This window comes from Tribolium castaneum, chromosome 3 (genome assembly GCF_031307605.1).
Source record: "Tribolium castaneum strain GA2 chromosome 3, icTriCast1.1, whole genome shotgun sequence".
NCBI lineage: Eukaryota > Metazoa > Arthropoda > Insecta > Coleoptera > Tenebrionidae > Tribolium > Tribolium castaneum.
In genome coordinates, this window is record NC_087396.1 from 19,763,370 (window position 1) to 19,783,571 (window position 20,202).

General features: G+C 36.0%; 2 protein-coding genes across 4 annotated transcripts; one reads left to right on the forward strand and one right to left on the reverse strand.

Moving 5' to 3' along the window:
* The first annotated feature begins 634 nt into the window (after positions 1-634).
* LOC660431 (synaptic vesicle membrane protein VAT-1 homolog-like) lies at positions 635-17,858 on the forward strand. Of its 2 annotated transcripts, none has more exons than XM_966662.5 (6): positions 635-984; positions 7,141-7,270; positions 8,348-8,563; positions 16,036-16,347; positions 16,396-16,868; positions 16,972-17,858. In XM_966662.5, the coding sequence occupies exons 1-5, from the start codon at positions 734-736 to the stop codon at positions 16,831-16,833; spliced, it is 1,347 nt and encodes a 448-aa protein (XP_971755.1). In that variant the 5' UTR covers positions 635-733; the 3' UTR covers positions 16,834-16,868; positions 16,972-17,858. The 2 variants fall into 2 exon arrangements, with proteins under 2 accessions (XP_971755.1, XP_008195541.1); XM_008197319.3 differs by having other exon boundaries at positions 16,396-16,825.
* On the reverse strand, positions 17,844-20,173 carry LOC660371 (neuronal acetylcholine receptor subunit beta-3-like). 2 transcript variants are annotated; one of them, XM_015981414.2, is made up of 11 exons: positions 20,003-20,173; positions 19,638-19,958; positions 19,424-19,590; positions 19,239-19,379; positions 19,146-19,190; positions 18,983-19,089; positions 18,718-18,937; positions 18,491-18,668; positions 18,291-18,443; positions 18,075-18,241; positions 17,844-18,017 (listed from the first exon to the last, which is right to left on the reverse strand). In XM_015981414.2, exons 1-11 carry the CDS (start codon positions 20,076-20,078, stop codon positions 17,880-17,882), a joined length of 1,713 nt encoding a protein of 570 aa, XP_015836900.1. In that variant the 5' UTR covers positions 20,079-20,173; the 3' UTR covers positions 17,844-17,879. The 2 variants fall into 2 exon arrangements, with proteins under 2 accessions (XP_015836900.1, XP_008195544.1); XM_008197322.3 differs by having other exon boundaries at positions 17,844-18,029; positions 20,003-20,172.
* Between the last annotated feature and the right edge of the window lie 29 nt (positions 20,174-20,202).

The window sequence follows — 20,202 nt, forward strand, 5'->3', positions numbered from 1 at the left end:
GTCTCCTTTTACAACCACAAGTGCCGAATATTATTTTTTGTCCAAAAATGATTGAAGAACTTTTATTAGCCTTGTCCTTATATCCATTTCTAAAATTATCTTCGTCTTATCAAGTATATTTTTTCCAAACTTAAATGGCGCAGTCAGTAGGATTAACTTAACATCTTTTCTACAAAATTTGTGGACTTTAGCCTTGGTTCTAATGTTTATATTACAGCTTCAAACATGAGGAGACCTTAGCAAGTCATTTTTCTTTTAACAGAAAAAAATAGTACACGTTTTGCCAGGCTTTCAAAAGCAAATTGTTTTAACCCAATTAATAAACATTTACTTTTTATCCCAAATCCGTTAGTTTGTGTTTTTTCTTGTTACGATTTGACTTAATTTCGCAACAAGAATTTTTTGATTTTTTTGACTCGAAGATATACAGGGTGGCGCTTAAAATTACCAGAAGCCGCTCCAAACGCTAGCTTGAAGCATCGTTGTTGAATTAAAATCTTCGAGTATTTACTTATTTAACATTTGCTCTGCCAAAATATTTACCAAGTATTCTCCCAGTTGCATCTTTTTGGGGGTAGTTTTGTTTTTATTTGGCTTAAGGCGCTTGCGCACGCGACTGGCGCGCCCTAAGCGCGACTAGCACCTGTTACATTCTTCATTGTTCAACGAGAAGCCGGCCGGCATAAAGTGCATAACCGTTATTTCCTCCGCGTGTGCTCTCCAAACTTGCACCATGTCTGAACAAGCTGAAACCGCCCCCACTACGCAAGAGGAGCAGAAGACCGAGGCCCCAACTGAAGAAAAGGACGTCAAAGAGAACGGCACCGGCGAAGCCGAACCTGTTGCTGAACAAGAAAAAGAAGCCCCGAAAGAAATGAGGGCTGTCGTCCTCAACGGATTCGGAGGCCTCAAGTCGGTCAAAATACTCAAAAAGCCCGAGCCTGCTCTCAACGAAGGCGAGGTTTTGATCCGAGTCAAAGCATGGTAAGGCTTTAGTTGCTATTGATTTTTTTAATTATTTCGCGGTCTGCTGATGCGAAAATGCAGCCTACACGCCTCGCGAAATCAATTCGATCGCGATATGTTTTATCTTTATCGCAATTTCGGTTTTTGCCATCGATTTTCTTTCGTTTCTCGCCTCTTCGTCACTTCTTCTCTTTATTAATGTATTATTCAATTGGGCTAATTACTACGAGCTATAGTAATTAATTCGTCTTAAAACACGATGCTTAACAATGCAAGGAATGCGGCTTTTAATTAGAACAATCAAAAGAAGAGGAGAAACTGTCGTTTTCACACCAATCCCATCATTCACAACTGAAAATACGAGTAAAAATACTTCACTCCCAGTTAGTTTATTGGTTTGTGTGGCTTCTCTGAAATTAAACGCGTTCATTAATTTATTGTTTATTGCCAAGTGTAATGAACTGTTTATTGTAATCTGTATGGTTTAAACCATGTGAAGCATTTGCTTTTTATGACAATGTTATTGCAAAGTTTTCGAAAATGTTTTGTTTAAAGCGGCTTAAGGACAATTTATTTCAATTTCGATGAAAACTCATTAGAATTACGCCCTTTCTTGGTCACCTTTACATGATTTTTGTCGTTTTTTCAATTTTGAAATATTGATAAAATTGTGATTTAATTTTGTCAAAATACATTTTTCATTTGCTCGTGGCACTTTTCGTACATCATTTTTTCCGAAAAAGTTTTTCAAAATTTATGCACTTTACGAAAAATAGCACGCATTTCACGCAGCGAAACTGATTTTGTGCTTAATTATATTTAATTAAAGCCTTTACAAGTTTTTTCTTTTGGAGAAGTGTTCTTTGAGTTGACGTCTAAATATTTATTTCAAAGAAGTTCTTATAATAAGCCCTCAAATCAAAGAGGAAACATAAATAGGGAGTTTACTTTTGATGCAGCTTATCTCTGTCAACAAAAATAACTGAATATCTTTCAGTAAAGCCGAGTATTTCAGCATTTTCACCTATCATTTGAAAGTCTAAAACGTATTGTGTGATTTATGGGCTTAGAAGTTGAACAGAAACTGTTTCAACACTACTTTTGTTCTTTATGACTGCTTTTATTGTTTAAATTTTTTGCAAAATGTGAGATTGCAGGTGAACGGTGTAGGTAAGTAAGTGCGCAATTATCTTTAAGTAAATAATTGTGAAAACGGAAAATATTTGTCTAAGAACAAATGTGTTAAGCAAATTACTTCCCCTCCCAAAACCAATTCCATTCCTGTTTTCGAAAATTGCAACAAAGTATATAAGACCTCGTCACTTTATGAAACATCTTGTGAGTCATGTCGTGGCTTTTTAGATGAATAAATAAATTTCATACAGCCATCGGTGCGTAAAATTTGTAGCGATTTATTAGATTCAGGAAAATTTCCCGTCAAAGCAGCGAAAGCAAAACATGTTTGTCTCTAGTAAGGATTTTTTATCATTTCTTTACGTTGATAAGTGAGGTCGCCAGTAATATTTTTATAAATTTTTATAATTATTTCTATGGGCTGATAATAAATTATGATTTTTATGGACGTAACAAAACCATTTCCTTTTTTATCCGATAAGGACGCGAGTTAAGTAATGGACTTGTTATTACTAATTATGGATGAAACATCACCACCATTGTTATATTAATTTGTGCATAAATTAAGATACGAAAGTGGAACATCAACGCAAAATAAACTTTTAAGCAACGACCAACATGTGATTGCTTTTTTATCATTTATCCACAAAAGGAAATTCCGCCCTGGTGTACAGTAAAAGTTCTTTGTTGGTTTGTGAATCGATGTATGAAACATCATGATAACCGCAACACCAAATTCAGTAGATGCATGATTCAAACACAGGAAGTATGGCTAGATTCAGCAGACATGTCGCTGGGAAATAATTCAAAAAGTGGATATGGAATGCAACAAAGAGGATGCCTTTTTCCGCTGCTATTTTACAATTAAGCCACTGGTGGATGACGGCCACAACCCTTCGTCAAAACATAACCGAGGCTCATTAAAATTCCTAAAAAGATTTCAGGTAGACAACTGTTTGAAAATTGACGAGATACAAATACTTCCGGTTTTTAGCGATGCCTGGCCATGAACTGCCATTATCTTTAGATTTATATTGACAACCGGGTTTTAAATAAAATACGGATTTGCATTCTAAATTCCGATTGCAATAAATGAATCATTCAACCGGAAATTGCCCTACTTTAAGCACCAAGTAAAATTATCTTTGTATACAGGGTGCTTCAAACTTCACCACCCGCCAAAAAATTTGTACCGTCACGATTGGGTAAACTGAATAAAATTAAATAAACTAATGACTTATAAGGTGCGAACAATGCCTACATTTTTGTTTTTCGCGCAGGTGCGTAATTATTAAAATATCACGCGGTAAAACTTGGAATGCCCTGTACATTATTAACACGATTTTAGTATCGATTCGCGGATGTAATCATTCTAGCGTTAAACGTTGAACTTGGGTTACAATTTATTAATGGCTTACTTTCAATGCTTTATTTATTCAATGACTTATCTTTATCTCGCTTGTTTTTGTTTTGTGAAATTACATTCACCGTTCCATTATTTAACGAACCAATATGTGTCCAAACTGAGCCTTTTAAAGCCGACTTTCCCAACAAATATTACTCATACCGTCAGTCATCACTGAGAATTTTCCCCGTTTTCAGCGAAATCAAACCCCGTGATTGATTTATTTCGCCAAATGCTTGTATGAATATGATTACCCTTAAATTGGATCTCCCCTCGCGATAATAGTGCACCCTAGCAATAATGTTCGTGTTAATTCCGCCACTATCCTTTAATTCTGTAGCAGATTTCGGAGGGTTTGCAGTGTGTTGGATAAGCCACTGGAAATAACTCCAGTTTTTGGTATAATTAAGAAAAAAAATTTCTCCGCTCCCAGCAAGCCAAAATAAAATGAGCTTGTCAATTTCGCCCAAAATGACGTCTCATTAATATTCTTTATTACTTTCCAGTTGCTGCCAGCATTACTAAAGATTGCTTTCAGCTGTTGTCAGTTAAAAGCTCACCAGCTTAAAACCCAACAAAAACAGTTTTATTTTATTCGGATTTTTTTCAAGTGATTTGGAACGTTGTTTTATTTGAACTGGACAATAAATTTCGCATAAATTCCAAAGTCATCAATTGCAAAATGGTGCATTATTGGCTGTGTCATAAACTAGACCCAATCTATTGGAATATTATGTAAATAATAAATTTTACTAGTGTATCCTGTATACAAAATAATGGTTTTGTAATGGCTTGGTACGGCAGGCTTTGTGCTATTTTGTTACAAGGAGCACTTGCGGCGGTTTTTATTGTAGGCGTAAAAACTTTAGAAAAGTTTCAAATTACGCGAAAGCCGGATTTTCAGCTTCTTTAATTTTTCAAAAAAATGCTGGAGAAACTTGCATGAGGCATATTGCACGTATTTTATCATAATATGGACTTTTACCATATAATAACGTTATATATTATTATACACCTACTGTAGCTTTTTCATTTCTTTACAGTACTTTGTTTATCGTAAAAATGACTAATTAATATTGCTACCGTGAATTGATTATTACAATTAACGATGGAATGTCGTTGGAAAATAATCATTTACGCATTTTTTCACTGGAATTTCTACACGAGCTACAGATAGTTTGACTAATCCTCGACGATTTCATTAATTTTTCATTCAACGAGAATAAAATAAATTTCCACGGAGGGAATATTTTTATTTATGAAATTAATTACTGAAGTGCGGGCTTTACGAGCGCCATTTGCTCCCCTATCTGACATGAAAAATTTGAAGACTTAAGATAGCTTTATCTTCGCTCTCCCAATAACTTTCAGCGCCTAATAAAGCTTACCAACAAGAGTGATGGACGGTTTACCATGTTGCACTTCTATTTTTACCCTTCCGTCTGGCCAATCCTAAGGGGTAAATGCACTTCCGGTCTGAACGGCGCCTTTCTTGCAGTGCAAATGCCTTAATATGATTTTTTCACTCATGACAAGGAAATTGAGTCGTCTGTTACAACATTGATATTAGTTGTGGATTCATGAGGGTTAATCTACAAGAATTGTATCGATTTCCAATTTATCAAAGCCACAGCTGTCAGCCGGTGGTGCTTGCATGACCATTGTTCATTTTATTTACCAAAGTATCGATTCGGTCAATAAAGCATATAAAGGCAGAGGGTGAGAAGAGCGACCACTCGTCTCTCCTAAACAGGAAATGCCTCAAATTTTTGTGCCGAGCTCTTGTTAATTTATAAGTAAAAGACAGTTTTATTTTTAGATCCCCGACGTCACTCACATTGTTTATGTTATTAAACGGTTTGTGTACGCGCTTTAAACCCGCTCGTAATTTGTTGTTACAGTATAAACAATAACAATAATTAAGCAAAAATGGCCACCATCTGCGGAAAATAAATCACTGACGCGAGATATTTTCGAAATAAAAATTGATTTCTTTGTGTTCCTAATCGTGGCGTGACCGGATGTTGTAATTTACGATACTGGCACCCGATATTGAATTATTTACGAAGAACTGAAGAGTCTCCGACGTGCGAAAACGCAACGTAATTAAATTACTAATTATTCGCGAGTTAAATTAAGTGGTTCCACTGTTTAATTATCCTGCGAGGATGAGTCAGGGAAGTTTTTATTAGCGGGGAAATTGTGATAGACTGTTAGTCATTTCGGTGAAACAAAGATGAGCTTTATGGACAACTTGTTAGATTTTGGACGGCGGCCAAAGCTGTTGTTCGACCCTTCGTGATGTGCGATTCTGATGCACATTATAAATTACTCAGCACTTGTCACCTAAATAAATCACGGCCGATCGGGGTAGCGGCCTGTTTGAAAGGGTTCGGGGGATTTTTTGCACACTCACTTAGGGAGAGGGGCTGGTAATAATCCGAATGGATAGCTGCAATTTTCAGCCGTTCATATCTCACACCAGAGAAGTTTAGTTGCCTACTGAACTACCCCATTCTGTTTTCAAGAGTGAAGTGGCTAATTTTATACTTAAAAAAACTTCAGGCCTCAAACAGCATAATCTTAAAATTCAGAATATATTAAAATAACAATCAAACTTTTTGGAGCAGTTTGTATCATAAAAAGCTGTTTTTGTTTATTTTTCACTAAGCCAGATGTTGCAGAAAACTGCACTCGCAAGTAGCACGTGTATTTGTTTCTAAAATTACATGCGGTACACGTTCAATTGATGTTTTTACGTTGTGAGACAAATAGAAGTAGATTGTGCTGGTAGTTGTTATTGACATGTAACTTTTTCAGCGGAATATAAATAAATACTTGAGTTTACGTCAAAACATCAAGATGTATTAGACTGTACAATTAGAGTTTGTTTATGTTATCTTGTTACATCTTAACCACGGTGTAGCCTAACCACATCGATAATTTGCCTCGGAGTTATCCAATAACAAAACTGTATCAGGTTACAATAAAAACAAACTAGCTGTTTGAAAACAAGAAGGAATTTGTATAAATTATGCACCAAACAATTTTGTCCCTACCTGTAATGTAAAAATTGCAATCAGATTGCGTTATAAACTCACCCAATTACATAAATTTCAACTGAAAATGCTGAAAATGGGGGCATTTTTTAAATGAATGAAAAATTTCATTCATCATTAATACTGCCTTCTTCGGTATTGCTCAATTTATTTATGAGTAAAGAAGTGATAATTAGTTTTTACACATTTCTGCAAGCGTTTCATAAGATTGTCCAGGAATAGATTTCAGGAGCACTGAAAGTAATGAAGCTTTAAGAACTAATTTATTTCACGATAACAAGAGGAGAGAGACTAATTCAAATATGCCTGAAGTCATTAGGCAGATGCATTTTCCGTCAGAAATTGGCTTTCTTATAGTCACTCCAATCACAAACGAACAAAAAATACGTAATGACTTTTAGGTTGTGATAACTAGCATTACGCTTTATTGAATTTATCTAAAAAGTGTGCATGATCGTTATTCCTACGAGCGCCAAATGGGCCATAACGATCTCAATTTTAATTGAATCCTTTCCACACGCCGCAAAGTTTAATGAACTTTAAGCATAATAATGGAATCTTTTCTCTACTTTTCAGCGGCTTGAATTTCCAAGACTTGATGGTGCGCCAAGGGGCAATTGATTCGCCCCCAAAATGCCCTTTTATTCTTGGCTTTGAATGCGCCGGAGAGATAGAACAAGTGGCAGAGGGTGTCGAAGGATTTGCGGTGAGTAATTCACACATTTGCAAAATTATTTTCCGGGAGTGAATTTTATTTTCTCTTCACGTCTAGACTCCAGAGACTAAAAGGTTCCCTTCCAAAGTCACTTTTGACGTCCCATTTTACAAAGTTTCAGTTTCAACACATTTCAGTTATTTTTCGATTTCGATTATTTTATCATTAGGGCTTTCTCCGTCGGTGTGCGTGTTGAATTTTCATTTAGTGACCTTGAATGGAGAAAACTTGTTACCAGGCAGGGCGGGTGCTCGTAAAATCCCCCGGAACAAGTTGAACTACATTTTATATCCGGGTAATGTGGTGGGGTTAATGGGGCAGGGGGTGAAGCCCATCTGCCCTCCATCAATGATTTAGGCCCGAAAACACGACCAAAGTTAATTTGTTTTTCTGAGAAAGTTTGAAAAATTCATATTGATTGCGCTGTTTGGTGGCACGCTTTTTGATTCGAGCTAAATTTTGATCATTAGATTTAATTGGATTAGCACTTAATTAAATTAGCTTCCTATCAGTGAGCCCGATCAAGAGGATTACTGAACTGGAAGCAACTGGGCGCACTCCTGGATTGTAAACACAAATAAATTTCCGTCTGGACCGACAATTTATTTATAAATTCAGCGCTTACGGATTATTGCGCACAGCTACCAATAAAGTATATGAAAAATTCATCCGCGATGAAAAAGAGTTAGTTGGCGCAGCAGACGCGGGATTAATCCCCACATTGAAAGAAAACATGACTCCCAAGCATTATGGGCCGATTGTTGGGCCAGACAGCCGAGAAATTGAAGATAAAGAAAGGCTGTATTTATAGTCAGGCGTACAATTCAATTTCAACTAACCCAAGCTGCATCTGAACTTTTCGGTTTTTTCTTTGGCATAATCTATTTCTTTGCAGGATTCCAGCCACAAGTCGCGAAACTTTTTCGTTTTTTACTGACTTGCACAAATAAAAACTAACGTCTTTTAGTACAGTCATAGCAATTGAGAGTCGGAGATAAATTAAAGTCAGGCAAATGCAAAAGTTAAAAACGTGATTAATTGCCGTTTTCACGGTTTTGTTACTTCCAGGTGGGGGATCAAGTCGTTGCGTTGCCAGAATTCAGAGCATGGGCCGAACTTGTGGCCGTCCCTGCCAAATATGTGTTCAAATTACCCAAAGATATTTCTCATTTGGACGCCGCAGCCATCACGATGAATTACGCAGTGGCTTACATTCTTCTTTTTGAAGTAGCAGGACTGTCAAAGGGGAAGTCCATCCTGGTTCACTCGGTCGGAGGAGGAGTGGTAAGTTAATAAGAATCAAATTCCATTCCCGGTTAACCTACTTCCAGTTCCCAACATTTTATATTAGATTTTTCATGAGAAAATAAAATATTGCGACGTTTGCACAACAAAGTAAATAAAATTAAATTAAGAGAGATTATTACGACGAAACGAAACTTTTCTCTTGTGTGTTTACATTGTTCAAGCTGCGTTATTTAATAAATAAAAAATTAATCAGCTCTTAATCGGAAATGAAGCAACTGGAATTTAACGAAAGCCGCGATAATTTTGTTTATAAAATAAACACAAATCACAAGCAAAATTAAATTTCGCGTCGTTCCAAACAAAATATTCCCAGCATTCATATCTCCGCATTAATTTAAAGCAGTGATAAAAACAAAATATTTGTGTACTTAGTTTCCTCCTATCTCGCGAATATCCGATATTTTATTGCAGATGTATGTAAATAAATGCAAATAACGCTGTTTCCATCTTCATGGAAAGTTAAAAAGGGCGATAATTTTAATTAAAAACAAGGAAACGAAATGTAATAATCAAGGAAAATTACTTCGTCTCCTCTCAACCACAAAGTTTTTAATATTTAGGTGTGTGCTCGTATTTTTTGAGTATTACGGCCGCGACCTTTGCGGGATAATCTCTTAACAATAAAAAATAAACAGTTATTTTTCGTCATTTTTATGAAGAAATGCCTTTTCCTCGACACTTACATGACCAATAACTGCGCTTATTTCCACTTTTTCATTACTCACCGTCTGTTGAGAGTTTTTATTTACACACAGAAATCAGCATTCTGTATATGTGAATGTTTTTAGAATTTTTCTTTTTGTCTTTTTAATAATTAAATATTAACCAATTAAATATTTATTATTGCATTCATTTTAAGATAGGTACCGTAAGAGAGAGTATGGAAAAATACAATTTTTAATTTGCTTATGTTTATTTATCTCCTAATTTATGGAGACGTAAAAAATGCCTTGCTGTTAATTAAAGTCGCATTTGATTGTCGGTTATTTTCGTAAGTTGGGATAAATAAATAATAATCAGAAGAAGCGCAAACACAAGATACTTTAATGTGCTGGAGCCCAGCTTGTCCACTCATCTAAAACAAATGTTTGCAGAGCTTGTCCCAATCTTGAAATGAAACAGTGTCTTTTCGTTAGCTATTTGTAATTGTTTTTTGTTGTGCGTGAAATCGGTGCGTTTAGCGGGCTGGGAGTGTGGCGTCGCGATGCCAGCTGCGTTCGTTTAATGAAACGCCGCCTCCGCCGCCGTCCCCAGCAACAGGTTGTGGGTGTTTGCACTGCGTGTTTCCCGTTTGTGTCACAGGCGCCGCGACGGCGTCTTTCAGTCTGGCCGTTTTAAGATTCATATTGATTAGGACTTAGGGGCGCGTCCAGACGCCGCTCGGCGATGTCCCGACGCACCATATGGACGGCGGCGTCTTCCTTCAGCCTTTAAATTCATGCACGAAACTTTCCCGGATTATTACAATCGGAAAATCCGGATGCTCGCCACCGAACTCGAATAAATTTATTTATGTGCAATTAAATAAACATTTACAATGTTAAGGCCTTTGGATGACTGCACTGCAGGGTTGTAAAATGTTTATTCAAGGGGCGTGCAACACGAAAATACACAGACGTGTACTTCACTGCGGCAGCGGTGTTTACTTTTTGTGGCTATTTTCAGATGTGTTCACTTTTTAAAAATGTATGCGCCAGTGATGAAATTAGCTTTGTTCTCTATTGAATTAACTAATTTAACAAATTGAATTTTTGGTAAGAATGACGCTCGGTAAGGGGCAAAGTGATAAACTTGGAGATTAAACACAAAGTAATTTAAAGTTTTAACAAGGTCCTTAACAAACACTTGTAAATTTTGGGTTACAAAGTTAATGAGAAACTATCAAACTAAACACGTTCGTCTCTCAGGCGTTAGGCGAACCTGGCGAAAGTCTTTGTAAACGTAATTATGGCAAATAGGCGCCATAGCTGTTATCACACTTTGGGATAAATAATTTACAGGGTTTTTAAAAATGGAATTTTAAAGGTACTGTGGCGATTGACGAACTTTAGGAACACCCTCGGTCTAAGAAAATAATTTGTTGGGTAACTGTGCTCATAACCACCTAGATCACAGAAACTGTAGGCATTTAGACCCTTTTCTCTCTTAATTATGTAACAAAAACGTAAAATCGAGAAGCAAGTCTCAAGAACTTCTTCGTATTCACTAAAGAAGTGATCATTGTTTCTCTATTTTTTTTCAACCGAAGGCTCTATTGATAAGTTTAGTTTTTTGCAAAAAATCTGGAAAACTTTACGGTTGATTCGCCCAAAAAAAAATTAGTCTAAAAACCAGCCATTGTCAAAATATTTTTAGAAAACTAAAAAATTAATTAAAACCCTAAAAATTGATTGTTCGTTCACTATTTTCTTGCCATTGGAGGTTCTTTGAGCTCTGGGCTCAGGAAAAATCAGGAATATTTTGTAGATAATTTTTCGAAAAATAATTCGTCTAAAACGAATCAATGCCAAAATATTTTGAGAAAATAAAATAATTGATTAAAAAGTGATTGTCAGTTTATTATTTTTTACAGTTAAAGACTCTTTTAATAAGCTTTGTTTTCTGCAAAAATCGGAAAAATTTTACGGTTGGTTCACCAAAAAAGTAATTCGTCTAAAAACGTACCTTGTCCTCAATATTTTGAGAAAACCAGGAAATTAATTAAAGCCCCAAAAAGTGATTGTCCTTTCACTTACAATGGAAGTTCCTTTTAGTAAGTTTTGAAAAAATTAGGTGCATTTTTGATTTTTACTCGTCTAGAAACAGTTCTTCTAAAAATGCACTAATGCTATTTTTTGAGAAAAAAATTGATTGTTGGTTCACTATTTTCTTGCCATTGGAGGCCCTTTTGATAAGCTTTGGGTTCAAGAAAAATCAGGAATATTTTGCGAATAATTCGTCGAAAAATAATTCGTAATAATCCTCAAAAAGTGATTATCGATTCACTATTTTTACATTTTGTGGAAAATTCGTCGAAAAATAATTCTAATATTCTAATTCTAATTCTAAATTCCAATAATTCACTATTTTTACAGTTGAATTCCGTTTTAGTAAGCTTTGTTTTCTGAAAAAATCAAGAAAATTTTACTGCTGAAAGCCAAAATATTTTGAAAAACCAAATAATTGATTAACTGCCGGTTTACAGAATATTTTAATCCCAATTAAATTTTAATCGCGATTAACTTGACATTTGTCAATGCATTTTAAATGGTAACTTAATTCGAATTAGTTTAATTTTGAATTAAATCTTAATTTCGCCTTCTGTAAACCGACTCTAAATCTCTAACAAGTGATTATCGGTTTATTATTTTTTAGTCAAAGGTTTCTTTTAATAAGCTTTATTGCAAAAATCAGTAAAATCTTACGGATACTTCGCCTAAATCTAGAAAGAAGACACTGTCATAATATTTTGGAAAAACTAAAAAAAATATTAAAATTCTAACAAGTGATTGCGGTAATTTTTTTGTCATAGAAGGTCCTTTTCTAAAGCTTTGTTTTCTGCAAAAATCAGAAAAATATTATTACAGATAAAAATAATTGTTCTAAAAACTAAGCCATTGCCAAAATATTTAGAGAAAGCCAAAAAAAATAAAGTCCAGGAAGTGATTGTCGCTTCACTTAATAATTCAATCTCATAGTTTCCTTATTTCTTTATAATTCGATTAACTTATTGGATTAGTCTACTTTTTGGAGCAATATTTGTGGTTCGGTTCCTATTTATTGAAAGATTGTATTTTTTAGCTCAACCAATTGTTCATAGTAGCTATCAACCAGTCAGAGCTTGAATACAAGGTATAATTATTCTTTAATGTAACCGCTGTAATCACCTCAGCTCGCCAATTTTATTGAACCAAATTACATTGTTCGTTTGATTTATCACCAGATCAGTCATCATTATTACTTTTTCATTCAAAAACACAAGAAACAGTACATCTATGAACAGCTTTGGCTTGGCACCAAAAAAAATCGTTTGATGTCGGCTGATTTGAAACTAAATAGGCACTTAGGGATAATATCATTAGGCCTTCTTGGGCCCCTTTTTGATGTTGATCTTATCCCTTAACGTCGTCGCACACGTTCCCTTTCCGCGTAAGGTCAGGTCCACACGTGAAAGTGTCCCTGCCTTCCAGACGCGGGTCGTCGACCTCCCGGCTAATCCCCTTTTTTGCGAGTTAAATCCCTGTCCAATCGGCACAAAAAGGGAATTTCCGGTGGTGGCGTCGCCGTTAAGATTATGAACGTGACCGACAGCCGTGTGGTGGCAATTTGGAATGGGTGTTACTATAGGCAAACGATCCAGACGCGACTAGACGACGCAGGTATTGATCGCCACCACACGCAGCAATAAAACAGCGTCGTTCCTTCTGGCGGCGCGTCCGAAGGGCCTCTTCCATGCGACGATCCTTTAAATTTCCGCTCACGTTCCACAGACTGTCTAACTCACTCAACACACATTCGCGAGGAGTCTTCATTATTTTAATATTCCACATCCGGAATTCATTTTTCCTGATCCAATTCGCCAGAAGTGGTTTTACTCTACTCATCGTTTCAGTTGATTTCGAACGATTACTTTTTTTATTAAATAAAAGGCGAACGGGGAATGCGAGCCGAGACTTGTGCAACTGGGATGATTACTGTCGATTGCTTTCAATAGATTTAACTTTAAAACTTCTCCGGGGGTTTGTATTGGTTTTAAGGCGATTTATTGGCATGTGTTGCAAATGGGAGATAGCAGGAGCGAAACGTCAGGTTGATAAACGAGACGTATTATCATAATTTGTATCGGCTATTATTGTCACGGTGTTTAGTGTTATTGATGGGTTTTGATAGAAATAATAGCGGTCGGTTTGATCCGATCTAAGCCACACAAGACATTTTTCCGATTGTTTGCTTATTTGTGTCTCTTACACGAACACGATAAAATATCTCCAATGTTTTAAGTTCCATTTCCTCTGTTGTACTTGAGCTGGGCAACAGACGTCATATCAGAACACTTCCTCAAGCCAAATAGATTGTGAGAAGAGATATCGATGTGTGCATTGGCTTTTTTAGATAGAGTGGTGATTTCAGTTGTATGTTCCGTTAGGGACGCATTTTAACAATATTTTATGAACTAGATTGATTTAAAAAATACACTTTTACAAAAACTGATAATCTTGTGTTAATAATCAAAAAGTAATTAGTCTTTTGTTGATGCAAACTTTAGGTAGCTGTGTACAGGCGGTTCGAGGATGAAACGAGCTAGGCCTGAGGTGATCAGTAAAAAAGTTACGCTAAGTTGATGAAGAACAACTAATAAAATTAATTAACAATTAGTAAAAAGAAAGATAAACTGGAAGCAAGCTTCAACAGTTAGACACTTAATATTGCGCGTGAATGCTAAATTTGAAATTGGATTTTTTTTAAAGTAATAAACTAAATGCTTTCTTTACAATGTTGTTCCTAAATTGAGTCATTATCTCACAGGCCAGTTAAAAAAAATACGTTTAAATCGTGTGAAATAAATATCGGGCCTTAGCAACATTATACATGAATTTAAAAAAAATGAGTGGCATTGAAAAAAATCTAATTTTTTACTCATTTTATTTTTTATTAAAAATTGTTCATAATTTTTTTATATTTTTTTTTGTATGAGACTTGGGGTAAAGTGCACAATTATCGGTCAGAGGGCATTATGAGTTTATTTATAATGTTTTTAAACTCATATTTTCATTACATAAAGCCCAAAATACTCTCTACTGTTGTGTTTCTTTGGAATGACGTAATTTTTTACTCATTTTATTTTTTATTAAAAATTGTTCATAATTTTTTTATATTTTTTTTTGTATGAGACTTGGGGTAAAGTGCACAATTATCGGTCAGAGGGCATTATGAGTTTATTTATAATGTTTTTAAACTCATATTTTCATTACATAAAGCCCAAAATACTCTCTACTGTTGTGTTTCTTTGGAATGACGTATTTTGGCATGTCATAATTTTTAATTGAATTTCTTGCACTTAAGTGGTAATGATTTTACCCTACTTGTAATACTGTACTTTTTTCATGACGTTTAAAAGTTAAGTTTTTCCATTAAATATTAAAATTATTACTCTGTTTAACCCTTTATAACTTGGTTATAAATATTTAAATCGAGATAAAAATTGGCCTTTGAGGTAATAAATTAACCTAGGGTTAACATTCAATTGTAAAAAAACGACTTTGTTTTAATATTTTTCAAAAAATTTGAGTTTAAACTTTGTGCATTCGCACGGCCGCTTGGCGAGTGAGCTGAATAGGTATAGTATTTAAAAAATACGAAGTAGTATTTCAAATAAAAATAATACAAATCATTTTTTAACTCTAAGAAGTAGTTTTTAGTTAATAATAACAACGTTTAAACTCATTTGTGGATTTTGAATTTATTTTTGACGTAATTTTTCAAAATAATTACTGTTTCTCGAAACACTCGCATATTGGACCCATGTAATTTAGTGATTTAACGCTCCGGTCTCCATATCTTGCAAAAATCTAGTTTTTAGATTAAAAATATGCTTAGACGCTTTAAAAAGTCAAGTAAAAAACTATTTTTAATACACTTGGTCGATTGTTTATGTAACTTTTGCCGAAATAATGTGACATAATTGAGTTTTTAATTTAAAATCTCCATAAAAACGTTAAAATAACATCATTTTCGACTTATTTTTCAACAATATTCTCAGCGTCTTGAAAAATTCGTGGGAAATTGGTAAAAACTACAGCTTTCCATATTTTTGCATTAACTTTATCTTTTACTATTGAGAATTTAATGCTTTATCTACCTGTAATTGTTTTGTTTGCCTTGCATTCACCATTACTTAAAATCAGAAATTTTGTTCGGTCTGTTTCAATCATATTTCATTAAAAAATTATCTATGAAACACTTTTGAAGTATTATTTGGCTCCTCAGTGTTATAACTCTTTAAAGTTGTTGTTATTTGAACAGTTTTACGTTTTTTATTAAGCGATTTTTTACCGAAATCATTAGTAAATCTGTATTTGCGTGTTTAGTTTGTAGATTATTTGAGAATTTGGTAGCTTATGTTTATCAGGTCGTGATTGTAGTTTCAGTCAGCTCGAGCCGTGTGCATCGTCCTTAAATCAAGTTGTTAATTCAAGTTTAAATTACATAAACGAGCATAATGCAACCGAGATTGCTCGAAATAGCATTTAATTTGATTTGAAAGGAAACACCCGCCTCATCGACGTCTCGACCGAGAAATTCTAACCACTCGTTATTCTCAAGTGGCAAGAAATTAATCCCGAAAGCTAGAAAAAACGGCCGCTTTCTTACGACGTTATTTTCCCAATTTAATCTTATACATCCGTAATTGAATTTCTCCGCGTCTTCGCTTATTGCGTTTAGTCAACGAGTTTATTTCGCTGCTTCAGGGCCAGGCCGTAGTGCAGCTCGCAAAAACTGTCCCTGACGTTACCATCTTCGGCATTTGCTCCAAGGGCAAGCACGAAGCTTTAAAAAGCGCAAATTCGCCCATCGATCATCTGCTGGAGCGTGGCAGCGACTACGTCAGCGAAATCCGAAAAGTCTCCCCCGACGGCATCGACATCGTCCTGGACTGCCTCTGCGGGGAGGAGTGCAACAAAGGCTACAGCCTGCTGAAGCCCATGGGCAAGTACATTCTCTACGGCTCGTCGAATGTGGTGACGGGCGAGACCAAGAGCTTCTTCAGCGCCGCTCGCTCCGTGAGTACAACGCGCATTTGTCGCACTAATTGATTTTGGATGTTGTAGTGGTGGCAAGTTGATAAAATTTCCCCTTTGAAACTTTTTGACGAGAACCGAACGATCTCCGGTTTCAATCTGCGGCGGCTCTTGTTCCAACAGGGCGGACACGAGTTCGTCCACAAGGCCGTGCAAGAAGTCTTCGCACTGTTCCAGCAGAAGAAGATCAAGCCGTTGGTCGACTCCACCTGGGCGCTTGAAGACGTGGCGGAAGCTATGCAAAAAATGCACGACCGGAAAAACGTCGGCAAACTTATCCTGGACCCAAGCTTAGAGCCCAAGCCTAAGCCGGCGACTCCGGCCAAGGGCAAGAACAAGGAGGACAAGAAGAAACAGTCCTCCGAAGAGAAGAAAGATTCAGAGGAGAAGAAGGAAGAGGAGAAAAAGGAAGAGAAAAAGGAGGAACAGCTGACTAATGGAGACTCGGCTGGAGATTCCGGTAAATAGAGATATCACAATAGTACAAAATTTTTACACTACAGGTAACTTATTGTTTTATTTATTTTTGATTTTTCTTATCACAACTGTCAATATTGGAAGTTATTGTCCCTGCCCTGTTTGAAAAACTTGGTTGCTTTTTTCCAGATTCCAAGGGGAAGGAAAACTCAAGTTGAATCAGTTAAGTATTGCGTTGAACAATTATTTCGTGTCAAAATTTTAGCCTTTGTGTTTGGTCAAATTGCAACGTTAATTTCCATGTTATTTAGGACAGATCTCAAATTAACCTACCATTTAATCTGAGCTGTGTTAATTTTATAATTGTATAGGAGAATAGTTAGGATGAACAGTCAAATAGACCACTATTGATAATTTTATAGTTTGTTCTTCAGTGTCTTTTAATTTTATTGTCGATTTGTTACTGTAAGTTTTAAAGTGTTTATTAATTAAGATTCTCGGTGCTAAATTGAAAATTGAACCCCTTCAGATTCACTAATTTTCGAGGTAGCACACATTCTCATACTTTCAAAAATCGGGTGCACATATCTGTGTGAATCAGACCAAAAAAGAATCATTAGGTAGCATTTTATACAGAATATTTTTCCACGCTTAGTTAGGTTTTTAAAAGTGGTAATTGAAGTTTTTTATCGCGCATATTTTTGCTATAACTTGCTATTTTAAGCATATCAGTAACGATTAAAGTCTCGAAGCTTTTGCTTTTGACAGTACGAAATTAAATGTGATTTCTCTGTTACTGTTGCTTTCCGATTCACGTGTAATATCTGTAATAAGTTGAATAGTGTAAATTTTGTGTGCGATATATTTTCATAAATGAAGTGTAAGAAGGTATAAGACGACAAGTACGTTTGTATTTAACACTATTTTGTTGATAGGAATGTATAATCTTTACGATAAGCTAAATATATTATATTGCTATTTACCGCTTATATAAATGTAAGACTGATGTGTTTACGCTCCGCATATTGTTCGTTTGAAAGCCTGTATAATAAATTGTATGATTGCCAATCTAACAACAGTTTTATTTTCGCCCAACTCTAATAAGTAACACAAAGTGCGTAAACTACGAAACCTAAATACACGAAAAACGCAACTCGATCGATCACAACACCCAGAAAAATCCACATGGTTTGGTGACTTTCCTTCGATTTTAGCGAATCGTTCAGATTTCCGTACTGTTTCGAAGACTGAAACAATTTTAGTTCCGCCCAAAGTAACACCCAAATACTTACTTTTACGGCCGGTAAACAGAGGAACATTTTTAAGAAAACTGAAAGCAATATTTTTGTTACAAAATGAGGGAGAGCGCAGCTTTGCTGGTTCCGCGATATGTTAATAACAAACGTCTCAATTACGATACAAAGCATGATTGCGACCAAACTGTAGCTGTACAATAAAACTGAAAAAAGAAAATTAGATTTCTGGTATTCACTGTAATTGTAATTCACCAAGATTTGGCACTTGCTGCGAATGTGTCGGAATTAAAATTCCGAGAGTAAGCAAAACAACCGATGATACAACTAGCGGCAAACAGGCTAAGGATAATTTCAGGTATCCGAAAGGTGAGACCCAGAACGTAGTCAGTAAAGACACTGCAACAACTTGAAACAAAGTAAGACACAGTCACGAGATTTTCCGCTCAACTAACTGAAAAATGGAGTAAACAGAATAATGGTGTAAGAGTTGGACGTTCTCCTCAACTTGAGATGCAACGTGAGCCCCGGAGGGTCAAAATTATTTAAATTTCGGACGGAGGAGTTTTGCCAACCTCTGTTTGAGAAACTCTCAACTTCTAGAATCGCCCACCTGGAGGAATACGGACAGTTCTGCAATTAATTCATGTTTAATAAATCTAGACGCAAGGACAAGTCCTACAAATGTGCTTTCATTTGCATTGAACGCTAGTTGAAGGTTTTGGAATTCGTTGAAAAAACCCAAAACTATGTCACACTGGTGTTCATCCCTTGGCCATCGGCCGAGATCGTCCGGACTGCACCAGGAGTTAATGTTGATTGTTGTGATCCATTTGACGTGTCCGGTTGAGTTCACTGTTAACATTGTGTCCTCCAAGAGCTCGCCGTTTTCAGCAATCGCACTGCAACTGGGTTTGAATACAAAAAAAATAAACATGGAAAATCACTTGAAGAGAAATAGCTCGGGAATCCAAATTTCCCGACGGAAAATATGGAGGGTGTTAATATCGCCATACTCGGAGGTGTTCCAGTGTAATTTCTCATCATGCCATGTCTGAAACAATGTACTTTGTATTCACCTATTGGGAAATAAAGCACTGTTCTTATTACCAATGAAATCGTCCCGCTGTATTGTAAAACCGACTTGTACTCGTTCTAAAAAATAACACCGATAAGTGTTAATTATTTTGGAAACGAACTCACCAGAGTCACAATATTTGTGCCCAATTTTAGCCCAACCGTAGTGATAGTTGTTGCATTTTTAACGGGCCGAACATACGGGTCGTAATAAAATAAGAGATCTTGCCTTAATTTTTCCAACGGTGTCAGAGGTTTTTCTATCATCTGGAAACTTTATTGAGGAATTTTGCACAAACTGCGATTCAAACCTTGGAATTTTCGGTTCCGTTTTTCTCACGCGGACAATCAAAGAACCACTTTGCCTCAATTCCTGGCCAGGTGCTAAAACTGAACACTTTCAAAGGCAAAGGATCTGGATCAATCCATGACAGAAACGCCAGTTCTTCGCCTTCTTTCCCCACCTCAATTACCCCATCTGTGTTCAAGTTTTAATTGTGTGTTATGACTTAATTGCGAAGTTACCTTCACTGATATGAATCCAAAACGATTGTGGGTCCAGGGCAGTTAACAACCCCTTCACTCTCACGGTGGCTTTGACGCCCGATTTTTGCATTCTGCGGATGTCGCAGAACGTGTTACCCCCAGCTCCGATCACTATCTCATAAACAGGGTCTCCTTTTTGTAAATTGCTTGATGGTGCTAGGAGAATATGAGCATCGCTGGGAGACATCACCGAGAAATGAAAATCTAAGAGACTGCCGTTTTGAGGCTCTTCGTTCAGCTCGAAGAAGTCTTTATAGACGCTCCCGGAACGTGAATAATAAATTTTGCATTTTGCGAAATCTGAAATTGTTGTAAGTCATTTCGGAAGGTAATAAGAGTGCTACCTGTGATGTTGTGATAAAACTTTGCGTTGGTGGCATAACCAGAGAACAAAAAAATAAGTACTGCATTAAGGAACATTTTAAGCAAACTGTCGCATAGAAAACGAGTGAGGGTTTATCGGTGCAGACAGTAACACTTCCGTTGGGCTTTATCTTAACTTGCATGCACCGGAATCTAAAGATGATTGCGGAAAGTTGGAGGA

What these genes read in the sequence shown, in the direction of transcription:
- LOC660371 (XM_008197322.3), bottom strand. Translation starts at nt 20,078, where the DNA reads ATGTTCCTTAATGCAGTACTTATTTTTTTGTTCTCTGGTTATGCCACC. An exon ending in ATGCAAATGAAAGCACATTT is followed by an intron (nt 18,669 to 18,717) that starts GTAGGACTTGTC and finishes AATTAATTGCAG; the next exon opens with AACTGTCCGTATTCCTCCAG. An exon ending in GCAGCAAGTGCCAAATCTTG is followed by an intron (nt 18,242 to 18,290) that starts GTGAATTACAAT and finishes TTCTTTTTTCAG; the next exon opens with TTTTATTGTACAGCTACAGT.
- LOC660431 (XM_008197319.3), top strand. Translation starts at nt 734, where the DNA reads ATGTCTGAACAAGCTGAAACCGCCCCCACTACGCAAGAGGAGCAGAAG. An exon ending in TTGATCCGAGTCAAAGCATG is followed by an intron (nt 985 to 7,140) that starts GTAAGGCTTTAG and finishes TCTACTTTTCAG; the next exon opens with CGGCTTGAATTTCCAAGACT. An exon ending in ACTCGGTCGGAGGAGGAGTG is followed by an intron (nt 8,564 to 16,035) that starts GTAAGTTAATAA and finishes TCGCTGCTTCAG; the next exon opens with GGCCAGGCCGTAGTGCAGCT.